The sequence below is a fragment of the Rhinolophus sinicus genome, chromosome 14 (genome assembly GCF_057876585.1).
Source record: "Rhinolophus sinicus isolate RSI-liver-muscle chromosome 14, RSI-T2T, whole genome shotgun sequence".
Lineage (NCBI taxonomy): Eukaryota > Metazoa > Chordata > Mammalia > Chiroptera > Rhinolophidae > Rhinolophus > Rhinolophus sinicus.
This window is the reverse complement of record NC_142514.1, coordinates 44,594,947-44,616,410: the sequence shown is the minus strand read 5'-3', so window position 1 is coordinate 44,616,410 and position 21,464 is coordinate 44,594,947. Positions and strand designations below refer to the sequence as shown.

The window sequence follows — 21,464 nt, the reverse complement described above, 5'->3', positions numbered from 1 at the left end:
TAATCGAAAAATTTTTTTAAAAGTATGTATTGAGAATCTATTATATGCCAGACAGTATGCTGAACTCTGGTTTATTTATTATTCTTAGAAAAGGTTTTTTTTAGAATAAATTAAGATATGTGAAAAGTAATCAGAATCATACAACGCAATGTGACAACATAAGATAATTAGAAATCAAGATTTGAACTGTTTTCCCATGATAGAAACAGTATGGAGGTTCCTCAAAAAAATTAAAACTAGAACTATCTAAGGATCCAGCAATTGCACTCCTGGGTATTTATTTATCTGAAGAAATCCAAAACACTAATTTGAAAAGATATATGCATTCCTATGTTCACTGCAGCACTACTTACAACCTGTGTCCATTAATAGGTGACTAGATAAAGAAGAGGTGGTACACATATACAATGGAATATTACTTGGCCATAACAAAGAATGAAATCTTACCGTTTGCAACAACATGGATGGACCTAGAGGGTATTATGCTATGTGAAATAAGTCAGATAGAGAAAGACAAATACCATATAATTTCACTTATATGTGGAATTAAGAAAAAAATCAACACACAAAACAGAAACAGATTTACAGATACACAGAACAAACTGATGGTTGCCAGATGCGAAAGGAGTTGTGGGGGCAGGGTGAAAAGGGTGAAGGAATTACGAAGTACAAACTGGTAGTTACAAAACAGTCACAGGGCTGTAGAGTACAGCATACTTTGGATGATAGTCAATGATATTGTAATAACCATGTATGGTGCCAAGCCCTTTCCATATGTCATTTCACTGCCATCTCCTATTAAAGCCTTAAAGTTTTGTACAGGTGGCAAAACACAAGCTTACACAGATCCCAAATGGCTGGCCAGGATTCGAATTCTATTCTGGATGACTCCACAGCCCATGCTGCTTCACTGCACTCTGCTGCTCCTATTTGAATTTCTTTTCAGAGGTCAAACGGTTTATTTCCTTTCAGAATTTTTTGTTCATATAGGTCCCTTATTATTGTAATACAACCTGGCAACTCTGATGTCCCTCCAATGTGTTTTCCACATAAGAGAAAAGGAATTGTTTGGGGGGGGGGGGGGAAGCAAACGCCATTTAACATGAAGAAATGGCAAATGACAAATGTAAATGTACTTCAGAAACACACATTTTAAAAACATTCCATACACGTGATTAAATATGCTGGTTTTGATAACACAAAGGATGTCGCAAGAAATGGGTGACTGTGCTTTTACAACCACATTACTAGGACTGTACATTCCCATTTTGAATAACCCCTTTTGCCTACATGGATGATAAGCTGATACTACATAAACATTGTTAAAGCTACAGTTCCATGCTACAGTAATTCACTTAACTTTAACATGATTTATGGATCTGTCAATAGGGGAAGTTGAAAACCCTACACTGAAGCTTAAATGTGAGCTTCATATCTAAAACACCAATTTGTGTGTGTGTGTGTGCGTGTGACAGAGAGAGAGAGAGAGAGAGAGAGAGAGAGAGAGAGAGAGAGAGAGAGAGAGAGAGAGAGAGAGAGAGAGAGAAGGAATTGTAAGGGACAGCAGCTTCTTTTGTCAAGATGAGTTTTAATCTAGGTCTATGTAGTTAATCACCCTATTCTTTCTGGCTCTCGCCCTGGGGGCATTTTGCCTCTTTAAGGGATTAAAGCCAATTGATTTCAGTGCTCTAACCTGTCCTCTTTGGGACAACATATTAACATGATTCCACTGCAGAAGAGCTCTCTTCTGAAGTTTGCTGCGGGGGGATGACAAATTAACCCAGCAGGGTGTCCCACACATCTATCTCAGTACAAATTATTAGTGTAATAGAGCTTTTAGTTATGCATTTATCTAGTAATTATTGAACGGTTACACAAAACCAAGCTGAGCAGCCATGGCCCTTTATGAGGTTCGCTCGGTGGGTGGCCTTACAGTTAATTTAGGGTAGTTCTCCACTAAGCAGTTCACTTGCAGACAAATTAGCTAAACAGCCTTCTCCTTTAAATATTTTCCATGTCACAGTGAAACTCTTTACAATACAATAAAGGTACAGTTTTAATTACATGCTTCCTGACTTTTGTTTAGTTCTAGTTTTAAAGCATTTGCTGGCATTGTTTTTTTCCTTTGGCTGGCCAGTAATAGCTGGTTGTAAGTATCTGGCTAATGAATTTAATAATTTCCTGAACTGGGACTTAAAGGGCCTTTGCTGAAATGCTGCTTTTCCTCTTTACTATCCAGTTGCTTCAAATCCCATTGACAATGTTTCCCATTAGGCTGGGCACCCACACTTGAGCTAACCTTGACCAGTGTTCACAAGCCCTGCTCCTGCTCTTCTTAACGCTCTTTAAAGGTGGCACTTGTTAGGTCTATGACACCTGCATTTAAAAATCAATTCTGGCAATTGCTTTTTTTAGAAAGACAACATAATGTTTTCTCAAATGACATACTCTCATAATAAATAAACACCTTGTGTCTAGTGGCGTATTATTTCAGCACCTTGTTAGCAACAGGTACTTAATTGCTTCTCATTTTCCTGAGATGATTCAATTGCACTAAACCAGGGGAGACAAATTAGATTCCGCTCCAATGAAAGGAGTGCCAGCATATTCTACAACGAGGTTAAAAGCTTTCCTAAAAGGCAGAGAAGTTTGAAGATATGACACAAGAAGGCGAAACAAATTTGCTACTTAGGTATAGAGGACTATGCCAAAGAGGGATGCCACTGTTATTGCAGGAAGAAAACACCAGGGTATATTCCTTCTAGAAGGTCCTTATCATGGACAGAAAAATGTGGACTACCACAGTAAACATTTTATAAAAAGGGGACTAAATCATTTGGAGCTCGGCATTTCTCTTAAGTACTATAAAGGCAGAAGTTCTTAATTAATACCAAGCAAATACATATTGAGCCTTTATCAACCTCTCTCAATGCTGCCAAAAATGCATGCACTTGACTATTATATCAAGATTACACAGGACGTATGGAAACTTTCTTTCTGTTTGCCGTCTTTCTTTATTCCCAATTGCCTTCAGTCAAATCCATATACATTCATTCACTTATTCAACAAATATTTATTGACTGTTTTCTGTATGCCAGGCATGAGGCTGAGAGATGCAGGGAGGAAGAATAAAGACTTGGTCCCTGCTCCAAGGGGTCCTCCCACCTAGTAATAACTGTCTCCTTCCTAATTTACCTCTCCTTCCTTGCTCCTCTTATAGCAATAATGAATCTACACTCCTCCAACCGTTCCTGGTGATCTCAACTTCCTGGAAGATGATCTTCGTTCTCATAATTCTCTGTAGTATATTTTTCTTGGCCCAACGGGGAGATCCTGTTAACTGCAGACCCTCAGATGTTTCATCACTAAGAGCAGGATCCCCGTTTGGGCCAAGCACATCATGGAGTTAGAGAGGTTTACACAGAGTATAAACTTTTGACTACCTCTCCAAACAAAAACTGGCATGATTCTCTGAAGGCTGCACAATAAATCTCTGACTTATATGGCTAGTGTTTTAGTATATCTTACCCATATTTCCAGAATCAGGGCAATTTGATTTCTAAACTTCCTTTGTGTATATATATTTTTGACTCATAAAGAAGTGGGGGTTTGTATACCTCAAGTCCTCAGTACTTAGTTATCTAAAAGCCTGCCTTGTTTGCTGTGGCTTTGTGTTGCATGCTTGCAATGAGAAGGTACTCTGAGAATAGGGGTTAAGTCTTATGCTTGCTTGGACTGGCACAGTGTCAAATGACACAGTAGTTCTCTATCAGGAAGCCCCTGCCCCTGACAGCACCCTGTGCACCCCATCACAGCAATATAACTGCTGGTCTTCTTGTCCTGTCATCCACCAGGAGGTAAGCACTCTGAGGCCAGAATCCAAGCTTCTCTGTTTATTCAGCAACTAGTAGAGCACCTTGTACATTGTAAGTGCTTGATAAATATTTGTGGGAAACATTAATGGGTCCTCAGACAGTAATGGGAGTCAGCAGGGTAATTTTAATATGTTAAAAAACCCAAACTGACATCAAACATTGTTTTCTGAAGGGACATGCACATAACAGAAACCCTGCATTATTAGTAGCCAGCATTCATGGGGCTAATAAAAAGAAAGGTCAAGTGATTTGTTTATAGCTGTTATTAAAAAACAGTGTGATAATGTGGTTATGTCATGCTTATCAAAAGATCTAAATGGCTATGTTTTCTCTTTGACTAATAAAAAATATAAAAACAAGCTGTTTTAATAAGTGCATTTTATTTCTCCCAATAGGGTAGAGAAAGGTAGAAACTACTGATAAGGTAAAAAAAAAAAAAAAAAAGCACTGCACTAGAGACTTGATTTCTAGTCTTGGCTCTAGCCAGCTCAGGTAATCTGTAAGGGTAATACGGAATACTTACTGACTGCTAACCATTATATGGCTCTTCTATTTATACACCTCTAAAGCCCTCATTTTATTCAGAATGGCAGTATGCTCAGCAAAAAAAACACACCCAAAACACAAACCACTGGATTTTCCAGCCTCCCTTGCAGCTAGAGGTGATCCTGTGGCACAGCTCTGACCATGCTGCATAAGATTCTATAAAAGGTGGTAGAATGAGCCAGTAGGCACTTTTTGCTCTCACGCCTTCCCATCCTTCTGGTTGGAATGCAGGTAAAAGGCAGGAGCGCAGTGACTATGTTGTGACCCTGAGGTCACAGCATGAGGATGACAAAGGTAAGGGAAGAACAAATATTTTTTTCAGTTATCGTGAATAAGATAAATTTTCAGGATTAAATACTTTAATATGGTTGAAATTTCAAGTACTGGTAACAGGAAGAGTTTGAAAGCCCAATCTTTCAACTTAAAGTGCACAGTAATTATAATAATGTAAAACGACATACAAATGTCTTTACTGAAACTTAATATCTTCCCTACTCCCCAGGGTAGTCCAAAATACTTTAACCCCTTCCCCTAATTTTAACTACATAGGCGGTAAAGTATTATCCCCATGATACAGATGACAAACTGAGGCCACAAGGTTAAGTGATTTATCAAAGCCACAAAGAAATCCAATATCAGAGAGGAGATTCATTTTAACAAACCACATGTCTCTAGCTTCACAATGATGACAACAGGTAAGTGATTAGAACAGCAAAAAAAAAACAAGAAAAACCCCAGGGTTTTCATAGCCTATCTCAGCTTTACTTACATAATCTTGCAAAAGTTTTCTTTGGATGAAAGGCCATGGTTCGTCCCCATCTTGGACATTCCTTATAAAGAAGTACTTCACAAACTCCTATACATTTATCACCCTTAGTTCATGTGAATCAATGAGAACCTCTCGGTTTCAGGGAAGGAAGGAATGTCTTTTGTATACATTTATGTGCAATTTAAATACTTTTTCGTCATCCAACCAATACTTGTGCACAAAACCCTGGAGATGCCCAAAGTGTAAGTTAGGCGCCTTCCTTTCAGAGATTTCATTCTGGGAGAGCGATGAGACATGTACATGAACTAACAAAGCAAGACAACGTTGGTGGAGGAAATGTGCAGACATGGAAGGCCACAGGAGTTTAAGGAGTATGAGGTGATGGCAGCCTGGGTGGAGCGGAGGAGGTTTCATGTAGAAGGTGGTACTTGAGCGTGTCTTGGGATGGGTAAAATGTTGCTGGGTGAAGGCAGCAGGGACAGCATGAGATTTTCAAAGCCTGGATGAAAATGAGTGATTAAACTGTTTACGTGATCTGAGTACATACTCTCTTTCCAGGCACAGTGTGAATGACTACAAATACATGATTTCATTTACTCCTTAGATAACACAACTCCTGAGGGAGAGCTGATGATCTCTAACTTTTAGATGAGGAGCCTATACCTGAGAGAAGCAATGTGCCAGCTTCACACAGTTGGGAAAAGTGACGTACAGGATTCAAACGTGGGTCGCGTCCATGTGACCCCTGAGCTTTTGTGCTTAACCACCATGGTAAGCTGCCTCCCCTTAAAGCCCTTTATTTCCACCTTTGCTTTGCAGTCTTCAAAGAGAGGTTTCCTCTGTAAAAGATGGCCACCAAATTTCCAAATACAGTTTACGTTTGCAGTGAAAAATAGGGCCACTGTGTTTTCAGTGGTGACCTTGTTTTGCTGTAGCTCTGTTAAAATATCACCTCTGGTCTGGGCACTGAAATATGTTACACAATTATTGCTTATGAACTGGTGTTTGTCTAATCAAGGTATTCCCATGAAAAATTTTAAGAAATTTTAAGGAAGGCAGCAGAAGTCTTGCCACCTGAGTGTGAGAGGTGAATATACTATGTGACTATGAGCAAAAGTGCAGAAAGAACATCCCCCTCCCTGTGCAGGCCCTTTGGAACTTTGATTGTCTGTCTGGATTCTCTAGTGATGTAAGTTTCAGATTGGGGCAACTCTACACAATAAAAGGCACATGTGAAGTTGAATTCTCCTTTATGTAGCCATGTCACATTTATACCATACTGGTTCCCTCAGTAAGACTTTCCCTCCTGAAATCTGGCCTCATCTTCCTAAACCATCAATTCTTTGTCCCAGATGTGATGTCATTTCAAACATTCGTTTTCCAACTGGCTCAGAGACTAATAGAAGGCAATACGGTACCGGTAGCAAATATTTCTTAAATAATGAAAGGCTAAATACAAACCTTTACAAAATATCTCAGCCCAAGGATGTCTTATGTTAGCCTGTCTCAATTCTATGACTCTTACCACAAAGATGGCACGGAAGACTTTCATCTCAACTACTCCAATTCCCTTCACCAGACCACTAAGGGGGGCAGGGTGCAATAAGAATGGGTACCTGAGTAGACTTTCCAGAAAGGAGAACCGAGGATGCTGGGAACCATCTTGAATTCTGGTGAAAACAAAGAATCTTTGGTATTCCATAATTCTTGAACTAGGCATCTTTCTCTTTTCCTCAAAAACAATTCCATGATAGGAGATCAAAACGCATTGTTCTAGAGCTAAGGAGGTCCACTCAGGTTCAATACAGCGTGGATCATTTTAGCATGTGTGTTTAATTGCCTAGCATGAAGAAGCTCCCAATCATAGCATCCATGGGTAAATGCTAGAATCATTATTATTATTTCTAGAACTATATGGTTTTAGGCAAGACTCATAGATGGCACTCTTAGCATTTAGTGAATAAATGATAATACATGCACATTGCTTTATGCTCCTTAAAGAGTCTCTACAAGTCTTGTTTTATTATAGTTTCTGCATAAGAGGTTGGGAGGAATTTAGCAGTAGTATTGTCACCATTTTATTGGAATATTGGTGAAAATTCCAGAAGGTGAGTGGAAAGGCAAAGAGGCAGTTGACCCATTCTGCATTCTGGGACTGTGTAATCCAATTCTGATGCAAGGTTTTCAAATTAGAACATATACATATTTCTTCTCTAATTATATCATACTCACATACAAGTGAAATAACAAGGTGAGAAAGTTATAGCACGTTATTCTTCCCAGTCCTTACTACCTTGCTACACCATGAATTTTTCCTTTGCTTGGAATGGAAGCAACTTTTAAGATTTGACTTCAAAGGTATTTACACTTTGAAGTCTCTTTATCTGATACAAAGTGATTAAGTAACAGCATATTCCACATCATCTTCTAAACACTTATTTTCTTGTACCTTTCTCCTGCACTGGACTGTGTACTCTATGAGGACAGGAAGTTTATGTTTTTAATATTCATTTAGCATTTAGAATATGTTAACCCAACAATAAAAATGATGAGATACATCACATGCCTTATCTCCTTGAGACCAAAAATCTTTCAGATCAAAAGGGTTTCACATCTCTTCTTTTCCACCAGTATAGATGCTTAATGAATGTTGACCTTGAGGATAATATCACAATACTACCCCATTTAAAGAGACTCATTCTGCTGGGACTGTGTAATCCAATTCTGATACAAGGTTTTCAAATTAGAATATATACATATTTCTTCTCTAATTATATCATACTCACATACAAGTGAAATAATAAGTTGAGAAAGTTCTGTCAATGATCATAAGATATTTAAAGATGAAACAAGTAAGTTTCCATAATTGTGGGTATAGAAATTGCTTAACACAATAGTCAGAATACTTATTTTCTTCATCGGGATTTCTGTATGTGTGCGTGGGGCAGCCTTCTCAACTGCCATATTTCCCCGACATGCACAGAGAGTATTCATGAAGGGATTCAGATTTGTGGGACTAACAGTGAGATTAATGCAAGAACTATCAGTTTTCCCAGGCGTATGTCAAAGTAGACGAGAGACCATAACTTTCTAGGATGTTTTACGATACCAGCTGGTAGATCACAGACCTACCTAAACGAAAATCTGATAGAAGAAAGCAAACGTGGTTACAATTATTCATACTCCTACTGTGGGAGTTTCATAAACAAACTAATAAATATTTTCATCTTGCAATAAGATCAAGTTAAGTGACTTGCTGACATTCTCTTGAGGTTTAAAGGTTGTCTTTAATGTGAAATACAAATCATATTTCTTGTGGACACATTTTAATAATAAACTTAAAAGCACACAAGGCAAAAATAATGAAAACATTGCAATGAAAACCAGACAAACTATCTACCACTTCAAAAGGACTGAATGAAGACTGCTCGTCCACAGTCAGCACCGTGAGGCAAACAACCTCAACGCAAAATGCCGTATATTGAAATCAGGTTTCAGGGAAAGGGAATCATCAGGGATGACAGAATGAAAAAAGCTATTACAGTTGACCCTTGAACAATGTGGGGGTTAGGGACTCTAACCCGCCACACTGTCAAAAATCTGCATATAACTTAAGTCGGCCCTCTGCATAAGCGGATTCCCAACTGCTGAGTGAAAATACAGCTGTTTGAACTATGAGGGTCTGCTTACATGTGGATTTTTAAAATCCTGCCTTGTTCAAAGGGCAACTGTACTTGTAGACAGGTAAGTGACTACATAGAAATATACTCACCTCAAATACACACACACACATCTCTTGTGCAATGTGTGGGACGGATTTGATTTTGGTTCAATTCAAATTACCCCCCACCACTTTGCAACACCACGCTGGCAAAACAAGAGGTTTGATCCCTTTTTGCCTTAGGTTAAGGATCCAGGGTTTAATGCCGTCTAGCTTTGGTTGCTGACATTCCAAAGCTGTCCCCAAGGAAAGGACATTGGAACACTCACTGCCTTCGGGAGCATTCTGGGGGAGTCCCCATTGTCTCTTATTTTGCTATGCTGGTCCCAAGGCCATGATCTAAGCACAACTCAGGGCGCCTGCAGAGCAGCTCACCTCTAGGTCCTGTAATGACAGGCCGGTGGTGCTGTGTGAATGCTGTTCCCAGGGAGGAGGTCTGCGAAGGGGAGGGGCTGCTGAAACCAGACTTCTCCGACTTCTTCAGTGTGGTTGGAGATGGCATTCCTGGCAAGAAGGATGGATTGGTAAGTGCACTTGCATTCATGGAACAACAGACTGTGCAATGTAAAAGATAACATTTAAAGAATTAAAGAAGGAAATTGGCTTGTGCATGGAAAATTTGGTTTGCATGGCTTTGAATTTGTCATGGGAACAAATAGGTGACAGAATGGTCGCCCAGTAAGTAAGTCTGTAATTGATTTCAACTTATTCTACTAAATCAGAGTCCATTTTGGAGTTATTGATCTTCTATAATTATAGAGTACCACTTTCCCAGTATTTCCTGAAAGTGTGGCCTCTGGGACCTTTCAAAAAGGAGGCTATAGAAGCACATGAAGACCTCATTGCAATCATTTCATCTTTCCAGCTACCCCACACCAAAGGCACTTTAAATTATTTGAAATAGTTTAGCTATTTTAACATGAAAACAAACTTCAACAACGGTAACTCAGTTGCTCATCCAATAAATTATTCGTAATAGAAACAAAGAAAAGATAAAAGTAAACTTTAAAAAGGCCTCACAATTGGCATTTGATAGAACCAATGCAAATAATACTGTAAAAGAATAATGACGTGGAAAGATATTTGTTTGACAACATAGAATAAAAGCATGGAAAGCAATTACAAAATAGGATGTTACACTACGATGCCATGTAAAAATATATTTTTGTGTATAGAGAAAGAACTGGAAGGAAATAGGGATAAACTGCAACAGTAGTTCTCTCAGTGTGTTAGATTCAGGTGGTTTTCATTGCCTCTTTCTGCTTACTTGTCTTTTCCAGGATGAACATCTATTACTTTTATGTTAAGAAAATACAATAAAAGCTTATTTAAAAAAAAAAAAAAGCTTATTTTTAACAGTAGTATTTTTTGCTACGGTTTCTAAAGTTTTCGTGCTGGAAGTGCTTTGGGAGGAAAATAATGGGAAAATAGTCCCTTGTAAATACTGGACTTGTAATGTTCTCGGCAACCACACTGACAGATACAACTGGAGGCATCTATCCATTTAGTAGGGTGCCAATTAAAACAATGACAACTTGGATATAAAAATAAAGGAAATGACTCTTAGTCTCCACATTACAGGACCAACGTGGGCTCTCTTAAGTTTGCAGCACAACATCGGCCTGCGTTCTTATCGAAAGAACCAAGTGTCCCTTTACTTACACATGTCTACATGTGTTGTGTTATGCCTATGACCAGAGAATGATTTGGATGAACTGGAAAAATAAGTAATAAAAATAATAATGATATTAGCATGTAACTGTTATTGAGTAGTTAACTAACTACCACACACTGTGCCAAGCACACTATAGGTACAGAGCTGTTCCAAAATTTAGTTTGGCCTGTATCGAAAGATGTCCTTGTTATTTCTGATTCCAGATTTCCTTAACTAGATTTCACAACACAAGTTTCGAGTATGACTACAGATTCTATATGAACGGAGACTATGTCTGCTTTGCCCCTCATCTCACCTCCATTTTCAGAATCTAACAAAGGGCCTGGAACACAGCAAGCGGCCTGAAAAGGTATTTAAACTACTTGTACAGGTCTCAGCTTTATCTGTGGCTTTACCAATAGTTACTTGGATATAGCAAAACTTGGGGTTTTGACGCCAAGAAAAAAAATCAAGTTGCAAATTGGTAAGTACATTTGCACAGTCAGACATAAGGACAATATGAAGTTGTGTGTGATTTCACACGAACTTGACAGTGTCAACAGATCCATTCTAGATCGATATCTACGTGATGTGAATTAAAAACAAAGTCACTAGTGACTAGCTGCATTTCTTTGCTTGTTGAATCAGTAACCAATCACACCATCACAGTGTCCTAACATCATTAGGACAGATTTGGATCAACATTCATTGCAAGTCACCTAACCTAGACCTAATCACATAATTACCTTAGAGAGACGTCAAATTAAAAAATTAAAGGAAAGAAATAAGGAGATACCAATATGTAAACAAATCTCCCAATTCATTCATACCTCTTCTGTGCAAACAAATGTCTAGGCTGCCAACCCGTCCATTGATTTAAACTCAGTCAAATGCCTGAATTACATGTCATGAAACAAAATGACTAGAAAATAAAAATGTCAAAACTTTTAAGATGGCAGAATTTTTATCAGACAGTGGACTCACTGATGAACTACAGTATCTAAAGTAACTTTATTAAAGAAAGCAAATGGTTGGACTCAAGGAAAAGTAATCATTTTTTTAAAAAGTTCATGTGTTCCAACCCATGTTATTCTAAATACTGCAGCAATATTGACATGATTTAAGTCCACTATTTACCCTTATAAAGGGGGAAGCATAAGTAAAACTTAGGTAATAACAAGCATCAAGAATGATCAAAAACAGCAAATCTTCTTTGAAAGGGTTAACGAGAGAAGAAATACTGTCTGTGTACAAGAAGAATGAGCCAAACTACGTATAATCTTCTAAATTTATCACAGTCAAGTAATACGAACCCTAAGGCTGTCATGAATCTCAAAATTACTTTGTGTTTTCAATTTTTAAAGACCTATATTGAGCTCACTTCCTTATTATATACTTTAATATTTTCTCTGTATGCATAATGCATGTTTTGGCTAATTTGCTTCATATACTTAATTGACCAGATGAAATTTCCAAGTGTTAGTCAACTGCTTTATATGAATAAGTGAGAGAACATTAATCTTGACTTCTGTTTTTGAAATAAAATTCGGTTTCTGTATGTTATTTGAAAAATAAACTCCTTGTTAAAATTGCTGTTACCAATTAGCTATGCACAACTGTTACACAATTATCGTATAGATTAATGAATGGCTTTCTTTTAATGAATGAAAACCTTAATTTCAATGTAGTTTTTAGAAGTATCAGATTTTTAAAAAAGATTACAGATAAATTAATGTTACCCCTTTTTCTGGAACAAACAAAATATTACTTCCAAGTTCTTTTCACTATGTAAAGAAAGAATTTTATAGAATGAGAAGCAGAAATTTAGCATAATGTTTTGTTTCAATGGGACATTGCCTCCTACTGATTGCTATAAAAATCCCAATGGTGGTAAATGGAATAGGAGACGGATTTCAAGAAGCATTTTGGCTTGTCACTGGTTTTCTAACCATCAGATATTCTGAATTTCTCTCCACTTTGCCATTTTTCTAAACTACGTGAGTCATTTCAAATAGTGTTCTGTGGACAGAAGCAAACACACATGAAATTCTAGTCATTCAGCCACTGATCCCTGGAGGCAGTTGTGAGTGAGCCGCCCAACAAGAAAACCTTGAAAGTATAGGCCAAATACAGTATTCACCAAGATTCTGTTAGGTGCATCGTTAGTGTTTGTGTTAGTCAAAATTCTAAGAGGGCCCTAAGGTTCCTCGTCCCTGGGGTACATACTTTGTATAAACTCTCTCCCAGGTCCCTGGGGTACATACTTTGTATACTCCCTCGTCCCTGGGGTACATACTTTGTATAAACTCTCTCCCTTTCAGGTGGGTGGTACCTGTAAAATATGATGGATGCCATTCTTGTGATTAGGTTGTTATATTGCAAAGGTGAAGGGACTTTTGCAGATGTAATTAAGGTCCCTAATCAGGTGACTTTAGTTAAGTTATCCTGGGTGGGCCTGACTTAATCAGGTGAACCCTTTAAAAGAGAGACTAGAAGTCAGAGAGATTCTCCTGTTGGCTTTGAAGAAGTAAGCTGTCATGATGTAAAAGGACTTGTGAGAGGGCCACATGGCAAGGAACTGCAGGCACCTCTAGGGGCTAAGTGGGACAGCTTTAAGAAAGCTGGGACCTTACTCTTAAAACTGCAAGGAACTGAATTCTGCCAACAATCTCAAGAGTTTGCAAGAGGACCCTGAGCTCCATTAAGGCATGTAGCCTGGATGAAATTTTGATTGCAGTCTTGTGGGACCCAGAGCAAAGCGACCAGCTATGCTGTGCCCAGACTCTTGACCCATGGAAACTGTGAGATAATATTAGTATGCTGTTTTAAGCTAAGTTTGTGGTAATAGTAAACTAATATACTATTCAAATATAAGACTATAGTCAATGCTAGAAATGTGTGTATTAAAGATGCCTACTGTGCACCAATTACTCCTTAGAATTCCAGAAGTTTCCATTAGTTTTAGCAAATCTACCTTAGGTTGTGAGGTTTTCCACTAGCCTACACTCACTCAGAGAAGATGGAAAGATAGCTTCCTAGAAGAAAGACCAATAAATGGTTACTTTCAATGGCATAAATACTTTTGAAATTTTATATTTCCTTCTGATTCTTTTAAGAAACATCAACAAATCAGATGAAACACTTAGAAAAAAATCGAAAATAATTCTTGGGACCTCCTATCACAAATCAAGGTTTGTTTTTGGGAACGTTTTGCTGCAACCTGATGTTATAGAAAGTTAAAAAGAACATATAGGGGTACAAAACCATAACTAATTTCAACTATCGCTCTCTCTCAAACTGTGAGATTTACCAAACACTTGAACCAAGAACTTTATTGTGACACTTAGAAAGAAAATCCTACAAAAATGAGAAGATAGTACAATGCTGTTCTTTGCTTAAGAAAGCATCTTAAAGGGGATTTTTTTTTTTTAGGAGTCAAAAGAGCTGTAATATTAATGGGAAGGGGAGAAGGAAGAGATCATGATAAACTATAATTATTCCAGTGATAATGGAACAACATGCTGGATTTTTAAAAAGGACAACTGTAACAAGGCAGTGTTAGTGCTTGGTTTGTTAGGGGACTTACTCAAAAATTCACTGTCTTGTGAAAATTATCCCTGGTAAATGCTGCTCGGAACAGCAGGACCTTATCTTGCCTGTTAGGAGTTTGGGTGCTGTATTTCAAGTGGTCAGAGAACATTTAACTGGTATATGTTTCTTTCTTCAAAGTATCAAAGTAAAAAAAAAAATGTTTAGCTTCAATAAGATTCATTTATTGTCACAATCTGTTGGGGGGAAACTCTGGAAACGATCAAACTGTGCACTCTAGTTTTAAAATCCAATATACAAACAGGTTAGAGAGGACCACAAAATGCTGTAAGTTTGGTTGTTCATGTTTGACTTTCGATAGTCTCCTATCCATACTCATCGTCTAATTCCCAACGACCTAGCTTGACTACTGCTTTATCAAAACAACTATTATACCAAACCTAAAGGCTGTTGGAAGCGTTTGTCCATCCAGCGGCCTCAAGAGAGTCAGGAGGCAGATAAAGAGACGGTCATCACCCCTCTGCATATTGATCATTGCTCAAAAAACAGACTGAAAATAATAAAAGCAACACATTATGGAGTACCTACTAAGTGCCATGTACGATGGTTCCCCCCCCCTTATCTGCAGTTTTACTCTCCATCGTTTCAGTTACCTGCGGTCAACTACAGTCTGAAAATGTTAGACAGAAAATCACAGACGTAAACAATTCGTAAGTTTTAAATTGTGTGTTGTTCTGAGTATCGTGATGAAATCTCGTGTCGTTCTGCTCCATCCTGCCCAGGACGTGCATCGTCCTTTGTCCATCGTACCCGCGCGATACATGCTCCCCACTCATAAGTCACTTAGTAGCCATCCGGGTGATCAGATCAACTTTTGCAGTATCCCAGTGATTGTGCTCAAGTCACCCACATTTTACTTAATAATGGCCCCAAAGTGCTAGAGTAGTGAGGCTGGCAATTCAGGTATGCCAAACAGAAGCCGTAAAATGCTTCCTTTAAGTGAGAAGTACAATAAGATATGTGAGAGAGAGAGAGAGAACATTTATATAGCTTTAATTATAGTTATATTGTTGTAATTGTTCTACTGTTATAATTGTTCTATTTTATTATTAGCTATTGTTGTTAATCTCTTACTGTGCCTAATTTGCAAATTAAACTTTATCATAGGTATGTATGTATAGGAAAAACCAGTCTAGATAGAGTACTAGCTGCGATTTCAGGCATCTACTGGGGGTCTTGGAATTCATCACCTGTGGATAACGGGGGTCTACTATATTTACAAATATCTCAGATCCTTACATTTTCATCTCGGATAGGTAAGCATTGTGATGGTGCCTACTTATAACTCAATGTTGCAGAAACTAGGTATTGAGAGATGTTAAGCAACTTGCTCAAGATCACACAGCTACTAAAGTGGTATTTCAGACCCAGATCTCTAGTTCTATAGCTTGTATGTTTTGTATCATACGCCTTCATGTAATTCCCCTTGTATACTATAAAAAGTGTCCTATTTAAGTCAATAAAGTCAATATTTATAGGTGAAGTTTCCAATTTGCCTATCCAAAGAAAAAAATTCAAAGAAAGGTTCTATCAGCTATAAAAGAATACGCAAAAAATAAAAACCAATTTGAAGTATACTAAGAATCATCTTGTCTTACAGATCAAAGGTTTTTCTTGGCCTTGGGAGGGATTAATTAGGATTTTATTAAACATACTGAATATATTATCAATAATTCTAACCCAGAACCTCTGATAGATAAACATTGCATAGACTTAGAAGAAGATAATGGAGCGAAGACGTTAAATTATAAAATATTAAATACATACATTTAATATTTACATAGGCCTCTTGCCTATTCAAGTTGCTTTCCCCATAAAGCTTCCTGAAAATATAAGCAGAAAGGATCAAAATTCTTCTTTTAAGAGTCACTGATATCTTCCATACCTACTGTACATTATGAAGCAGTAATACGTCACTTAGAGGTAAAGACTAACACACAAGTATTTAGAATTCAGTAAGTCTTGACATCAAGGGAGGCCTCTGAGCTATTAAAGTGAGTGTCAAAATAGGCAACTAAATTGAGCCATTTCCCTCGCAGAAAAGAGTAGTTTTACAGAAACTAAGACAAGTATTTCAAGGAGAAGGTCGTGATGGAGTGAGCTGAATGCTATTGAGAGGTCAAGTATGAGAATCTATGAGCTCCAAGAGAGTGAGGCACATGCAAGATAGGTTAGAATGGTTTACAAATGTGGTATATAAACCAAAAACAACAAAAGAACAAGACAAACAAATGAGAAACAGAAACTCATAGACACAGACAATAGTTTAGTGGTTGCCAGAGGGTAAGGAGGGTGGGGGTGGGAGATGAGGGTAAGGAGGATCGAATATATGGTGATGGAAGGAGAACTGACTCTGGGTGATGAACACACAATGGGATTTATAGATGATGTAATACAGAATTGTACACCTGAAATCTATGTAATTTTACTAACAATTGTCACCCCAATAAATTTAATTAAAAAAAAAAAAAAGAATGGTTTACAAAATCAATGGGAAGTGAAGAGGCAGGGAAAATGGGTGTAGCCAACTCTAATGAAATCAGTCTGTAGAGGGAAGCAGAAAAATAGGGGAGTAGCTACAGGGAGATGGAGGGCAGGAAGGCGGAGCTTTCTGAAGATGCGAGACAGTACAGCCCGCTTGCCTGCGGATGGGAATGGTCCAGCAGACAGGCAGAAAGCAATGGCTCAGAGAGCGGATAATTGAGGGAGAGAAGCCTTGAAGACTATGAGAGGCCAAACAGTTAGTGCACAGAGGAGCCAGGATTTGCACCCAGGGGCCCAAAGCCCTTCCTCCTTTCAGTGTACTACTTCTCCAAGATGCCTAGTTCCGAAAAAAGCCCCTAGTATTTATCTAGGTCTTACTGATAGAAACCAATCATAAGCTGGCTTAAACTAGAGCTCATTAATGATACTTAAACAATTTTCTTCAGCTTAAATGACATGCTGACTGCTATGGTGACTGTTCTCTTTACATTCAGGCACTCAGATTCTCCTGTGCCCCCAGGGTCTGAGCGTGGGTACCCCAGGCATGTCTACCAAACTCATGGTGCAGCATACATTTCAGTGCTGTTCCCCAAACACAGAATGAAAGTTGAGTACCAGCACCATATTTTGCAAGTCATCCACTACCAGCAAATACATGCTCAGACTCATCCCTTCCAGATGCAGGGTGATGCAGCGCTCTCCAGCAGCTGTCCCACAGGCAAGAACAGGACCTTTCTAGAACAGGACCTTGTGATGAGGTCATCTCTAACTGTGATGCCAAATAAAGGCTGTGATTGGGTAGATTAATCCCACAGTTAAAGGACCATTCCGTTCCCGTGGGTATAAACACATGTTGTGTGATACGAGGACGTAGTTCAAGATACGACACTCATCTTAGATTCGTGTCCTGATGACGAAATCCATCAGGGTTCATTCTAATGTAATTTATTATGATGAACACACTCAACAATAAAAAAGGTAAAACATTCAGACTATTTCGACTTTTAACCTTTTCAGTGAATAAAATGTTTTAAAATCATTTTTATGATGGAGAGAATAAAATGAAAGCTAATATAGCTTCTGAGGTTTATCCTTCTTACTCTATAGGCAACCATTTAAAATGAACTAAAGGACCCCCAAAAGAATTACCACATCATAAAGAAGTTCAGGTAATTTAAAAGGCTTAGATACAGTGATTTTTTTCAATTTTTAAAAATGGGAAAATGGAGTAAAAATTATATGGATCATTCAGGAGAAAGAAAAAAAGATGAATTCTCTAATGTATTCCAAATGTTCATTTGTGAGTGAAAATTTACAACCACAGAGAGTAAAGAACAGACAGAAGGAAAATGTCATAGAAAAATCTGGTTCCTGCGCAAACAATAAAGTCTCTTGATTTTTTTTTTTAAGGGTATTTCCTCTCCTTTCAGGATAAATACAGACACGCCAGTGTCAGGACTGAAATTTTAAAAATTGTATTTCATGCTCCATATACTTACAAGTTGGAGATTCCCCACCCATCCCATCTTCCCCCAAGCCATCCTATCTTCCCATGTGTTCAGACAAGGATTGATTTTGGCTCAACATAGCAATCACACCCATTCACAGAGGACCGAAAATAAAGAAGAAATTACTGAGAAAACCAAATTACTTCCTTTGCATGAAAAATAAATATAGCATAATATAGCATAAATGTTTTATTCATTCTGCCTAGATACTCAGCTGCAAAGTAAAAAACTCAGTCATACATACGTGTGGTTTATATCTGCCCTGTCCAATATGGTAGCTAATAGCCACATGTGGCTACTTAAAGTTAAATTAATTAAAATTAAATGAGTTTAAAACTTCAGTTGCTCAGCATAGCCACATTTCAAGTGTTCCATAGCCACATTTGGCTAGTTGTTCCAGTATTGGACAGTGTAGCTACAGAATGTCTGCCACATTGCAGTAAGTTCTATTAGACAGCTCTGGTCTACACGCCAACAAATAACTTTACTTTTTTGGTTCTGCTATAGAATAGCAGATAAGTCTTACTTTTATATTTTTTTCGTCATGTTTGGCCCTTTTGTAAGTTACAAAAGCAAAACATATGCACTATACAAATACAGAATTGTATAAAGAGAAAAATAAAAGCCCTTTCCTCCCCATCTCCAACAAGTTGGGTATAACCCAAGGCTCGAGCTTGGGAAATATCCTTATAGATACTTTTCTCCACCTATAATATTAATTTCACTGATAAATTAAGTGTTTATTAAATTATGTTTAATTCTGTCAGTTAAAATGTGATTGCAAGCTTAGAGTTTAAGGGTCCTACTGGTAAAATGTAATTTGTGGAGATGGGGAATCTTTGACGTATGTTTGGGATACACCTGCACTGGGGATCTATTTGTCCCAATGTTCCCTGGATACAAGCAGAGACCCCATCACTTTATTTAAAGTAAAATTTGAAACTGATTGGAACATTTCATAGGGGAAAAAAGAAATATAACTTTAGGCCTCTTCAAATTGATTGAACTGTGAAATCAAGTAGTGAACACTAGAAAAGGTTCTGTCAGCGAGAATCTAAGCTTAGTGTAGTCAGCATTTTCTTGCTAAACCTTATTACGGCAAAGCATTTGATTTTTCCATCTCTGCACTCTGTTCATCCCCACAAATAAAGTACTTTGACCTCCACCTGTTACTTAGTGAAATCTGCCTGACATCCTTCAATAACCCTATTCTTTGCCTTCAAAGGCCTTTGAGTCGCTGAGAAAGTGGGAAGATAGAGTTGTGCAATATACTGAGCTGATACCACTTTATAACTATGCAGTAGTTCAGAGTCGAAGCTAGAAGCCACATAGTAAAAGGAAATGGATTTTTGAAAAAGGCAATGCCTGTAGATGCTGGAAGGGGGCAACACATTTCATCATTGTAACCAGAAATTTTTCACGGAAAGAGGTTGTCTCTTGAGCTCTTATTTAATGCAGAAAACAGCTGGTCTTTTCCTTATAAGAAAACCTCTCTCTATAAGAGTTGTGCCTTAAGAAAAATAAATAAATAAAAAAACAAAAAAATAAGTAAAATAAGAGTCATTCCTTCATTTTATATAGATGAGCCCACAGGTCATTGCAAAACTTACAGATACTTCCAGCAGTTCATTATTCTGATATTTTGCAAAACGAAATGAACCACTAACTTCAAATTGCAGTTGTGTGGATGCAAAAGGACCACACTATTATTGAACACTATTAAAACCAAATAAATATTATAAGTAATAAAATGGTACATAACTCTATATAACTACATGAGTCATTTTCTGAAGCACAATATTGGACAAAATAGTTTTTTTTTAAACAATGACATATCAGAAAAAAACTTCCTGTGTAAAGTTGTACTTCTGATTAATGCTACACTAAACAGAAGAGATAGTGTCTGTCTAATTATGTTGAATACTTATCTGAGAAGGATTAGCAGGATGTTTCTGCTCACTGTCATTCTTTGTGACAACGTAATGATAGATCCATTTACTTATGAGTGCAATTATTAAAAACTGTGCTGTTTGTTAACCGTCTCCATATCTTGGATATATGCTATTAAAAATTACGTATCTGACATTAAGGGTAAATGCTTACTAAAGTTTTTCATGTCAATTAAGTAAGTGAGTTAGTTCCATTCAGTCACCACCTTTGTGGAGGGTCTATTCAAGTTTGGTGAAACTTGATCACCATAACGCTTTTATGTTAGAATTAATGATTCCCCCTTTTTTCTCCCTGTCTTCTTTGTCCAATTCCTAAAGTTTGGTTTTCACTTAAACTAAAAACTGCTCATGGCCGACATTTTCTCTGGAGTCATGATTTAGCACTTCTCTTTCACATTCACACCTTTTTTTGGAACAAAACACAAGGATCCAATTTTATACAGACAACTCCCCACAGGCCAATCAGAACTGGTTGCTAGCAATATACCATCTTTTGCAGCTTTTTCTACTCATGTAATTAACTTTACCCAGAATCTATTAGGAAAAGGTCTTTATACAAGATAAAAACCAAAAAAGCAAATCACTTTGGGCTCTACAGAAAAGCTTGGCTACCCCCAAACCAAAAGACTATTTCCATATGTTGTCTAAAGAGACAAAACTACGTTCCTCTCTCTTTTTTCCCCCCTTCCACTTACTAACTCCCAAATGACAACTGTCACCAACCCTGTCCTTAACTGTGAAAAACAACCAAATATGGGTATTGAATGTAAGTTACTGAACCACTCCCACAAGGCAGAGTTTATTTCTCTGGATTTAGTCAATTTAAGACAACTATCAAGTAGTTCAGGTAGCAGATAATGACATTTATGATAAATTATATCTCTGAAAAGTCTCCAAATGTGTGGCTAGGACATAAATTTATGTGACCCAATATAATGATTATGTGTTATCAAGATTTTTTTTAAACTAAGGGCATGTTAAGACTTCAATGCTGATGGACAAACTCATAAAAATATCGAGCACATCAAAAGGAGAAAAATTACCAGTTGAGTCTTTTGAGGATAAGATTTCTTTTCTGAAGAAAAAAAAAAAAATCACTCACTGCAAAAAAGAACTCTTAAAATTAGAAGCAGGTGTCGCTACTATGGAGTGATAAATATCAAAGAATAACTGGCCTGAAAAGCATTCTTATGCATCCCATACTACTTTTAATCCTTACACGTGTATTTTGACATTAGAACATGAAGTCCTGCTTATACGAGTCCCTAAAGAGAGTTAAGACATGAGCGATGTTGTACAGCCATTTTGATAAACTCCCTCTTCAGTCAGGCTCATGAAATGGCTGAAAG

At 37.6% G+C, this 21,464-nt stretch overlaps 1 protein-coding gene across 12 annotated transcripts in view; it reads right to left on the bottom strand.

Moving 5' to 3' along the window:
* Positions 1 to 21,464, bottom strand: part of NFIA (nuclear factor I A) — a 562,979-nt gene that overhangs the window by 66,061 nt on the left and 475,454 nt on the right. For 6 of the 12 annotated variants that reach the window (XM_074334805.2, XM_074334806.2, XM_074334804.2 and 3 more), the window contains exons 7-8: positions 9,287 to 9,415; positions 6,807 to 6,860 (exon numbers count right to left, since the gene is read on the bottom strand). In XM_074334805.2, the coding sequence (XP_074190906.1) occupies positions 6,807 to 6,860; positions 9,287 to 9,415 (183 nt within the window). The remainder of the gene's footprint in view (positions 1 to 6,806; positions 6,861 to 9,286; positions 9,416 to 21,464) is intronic. The other 6 variants (XM_074334808.2, XM_074334807.2, XM_074334811.2 and 3 more) reach the window with 1 other exon arrangement.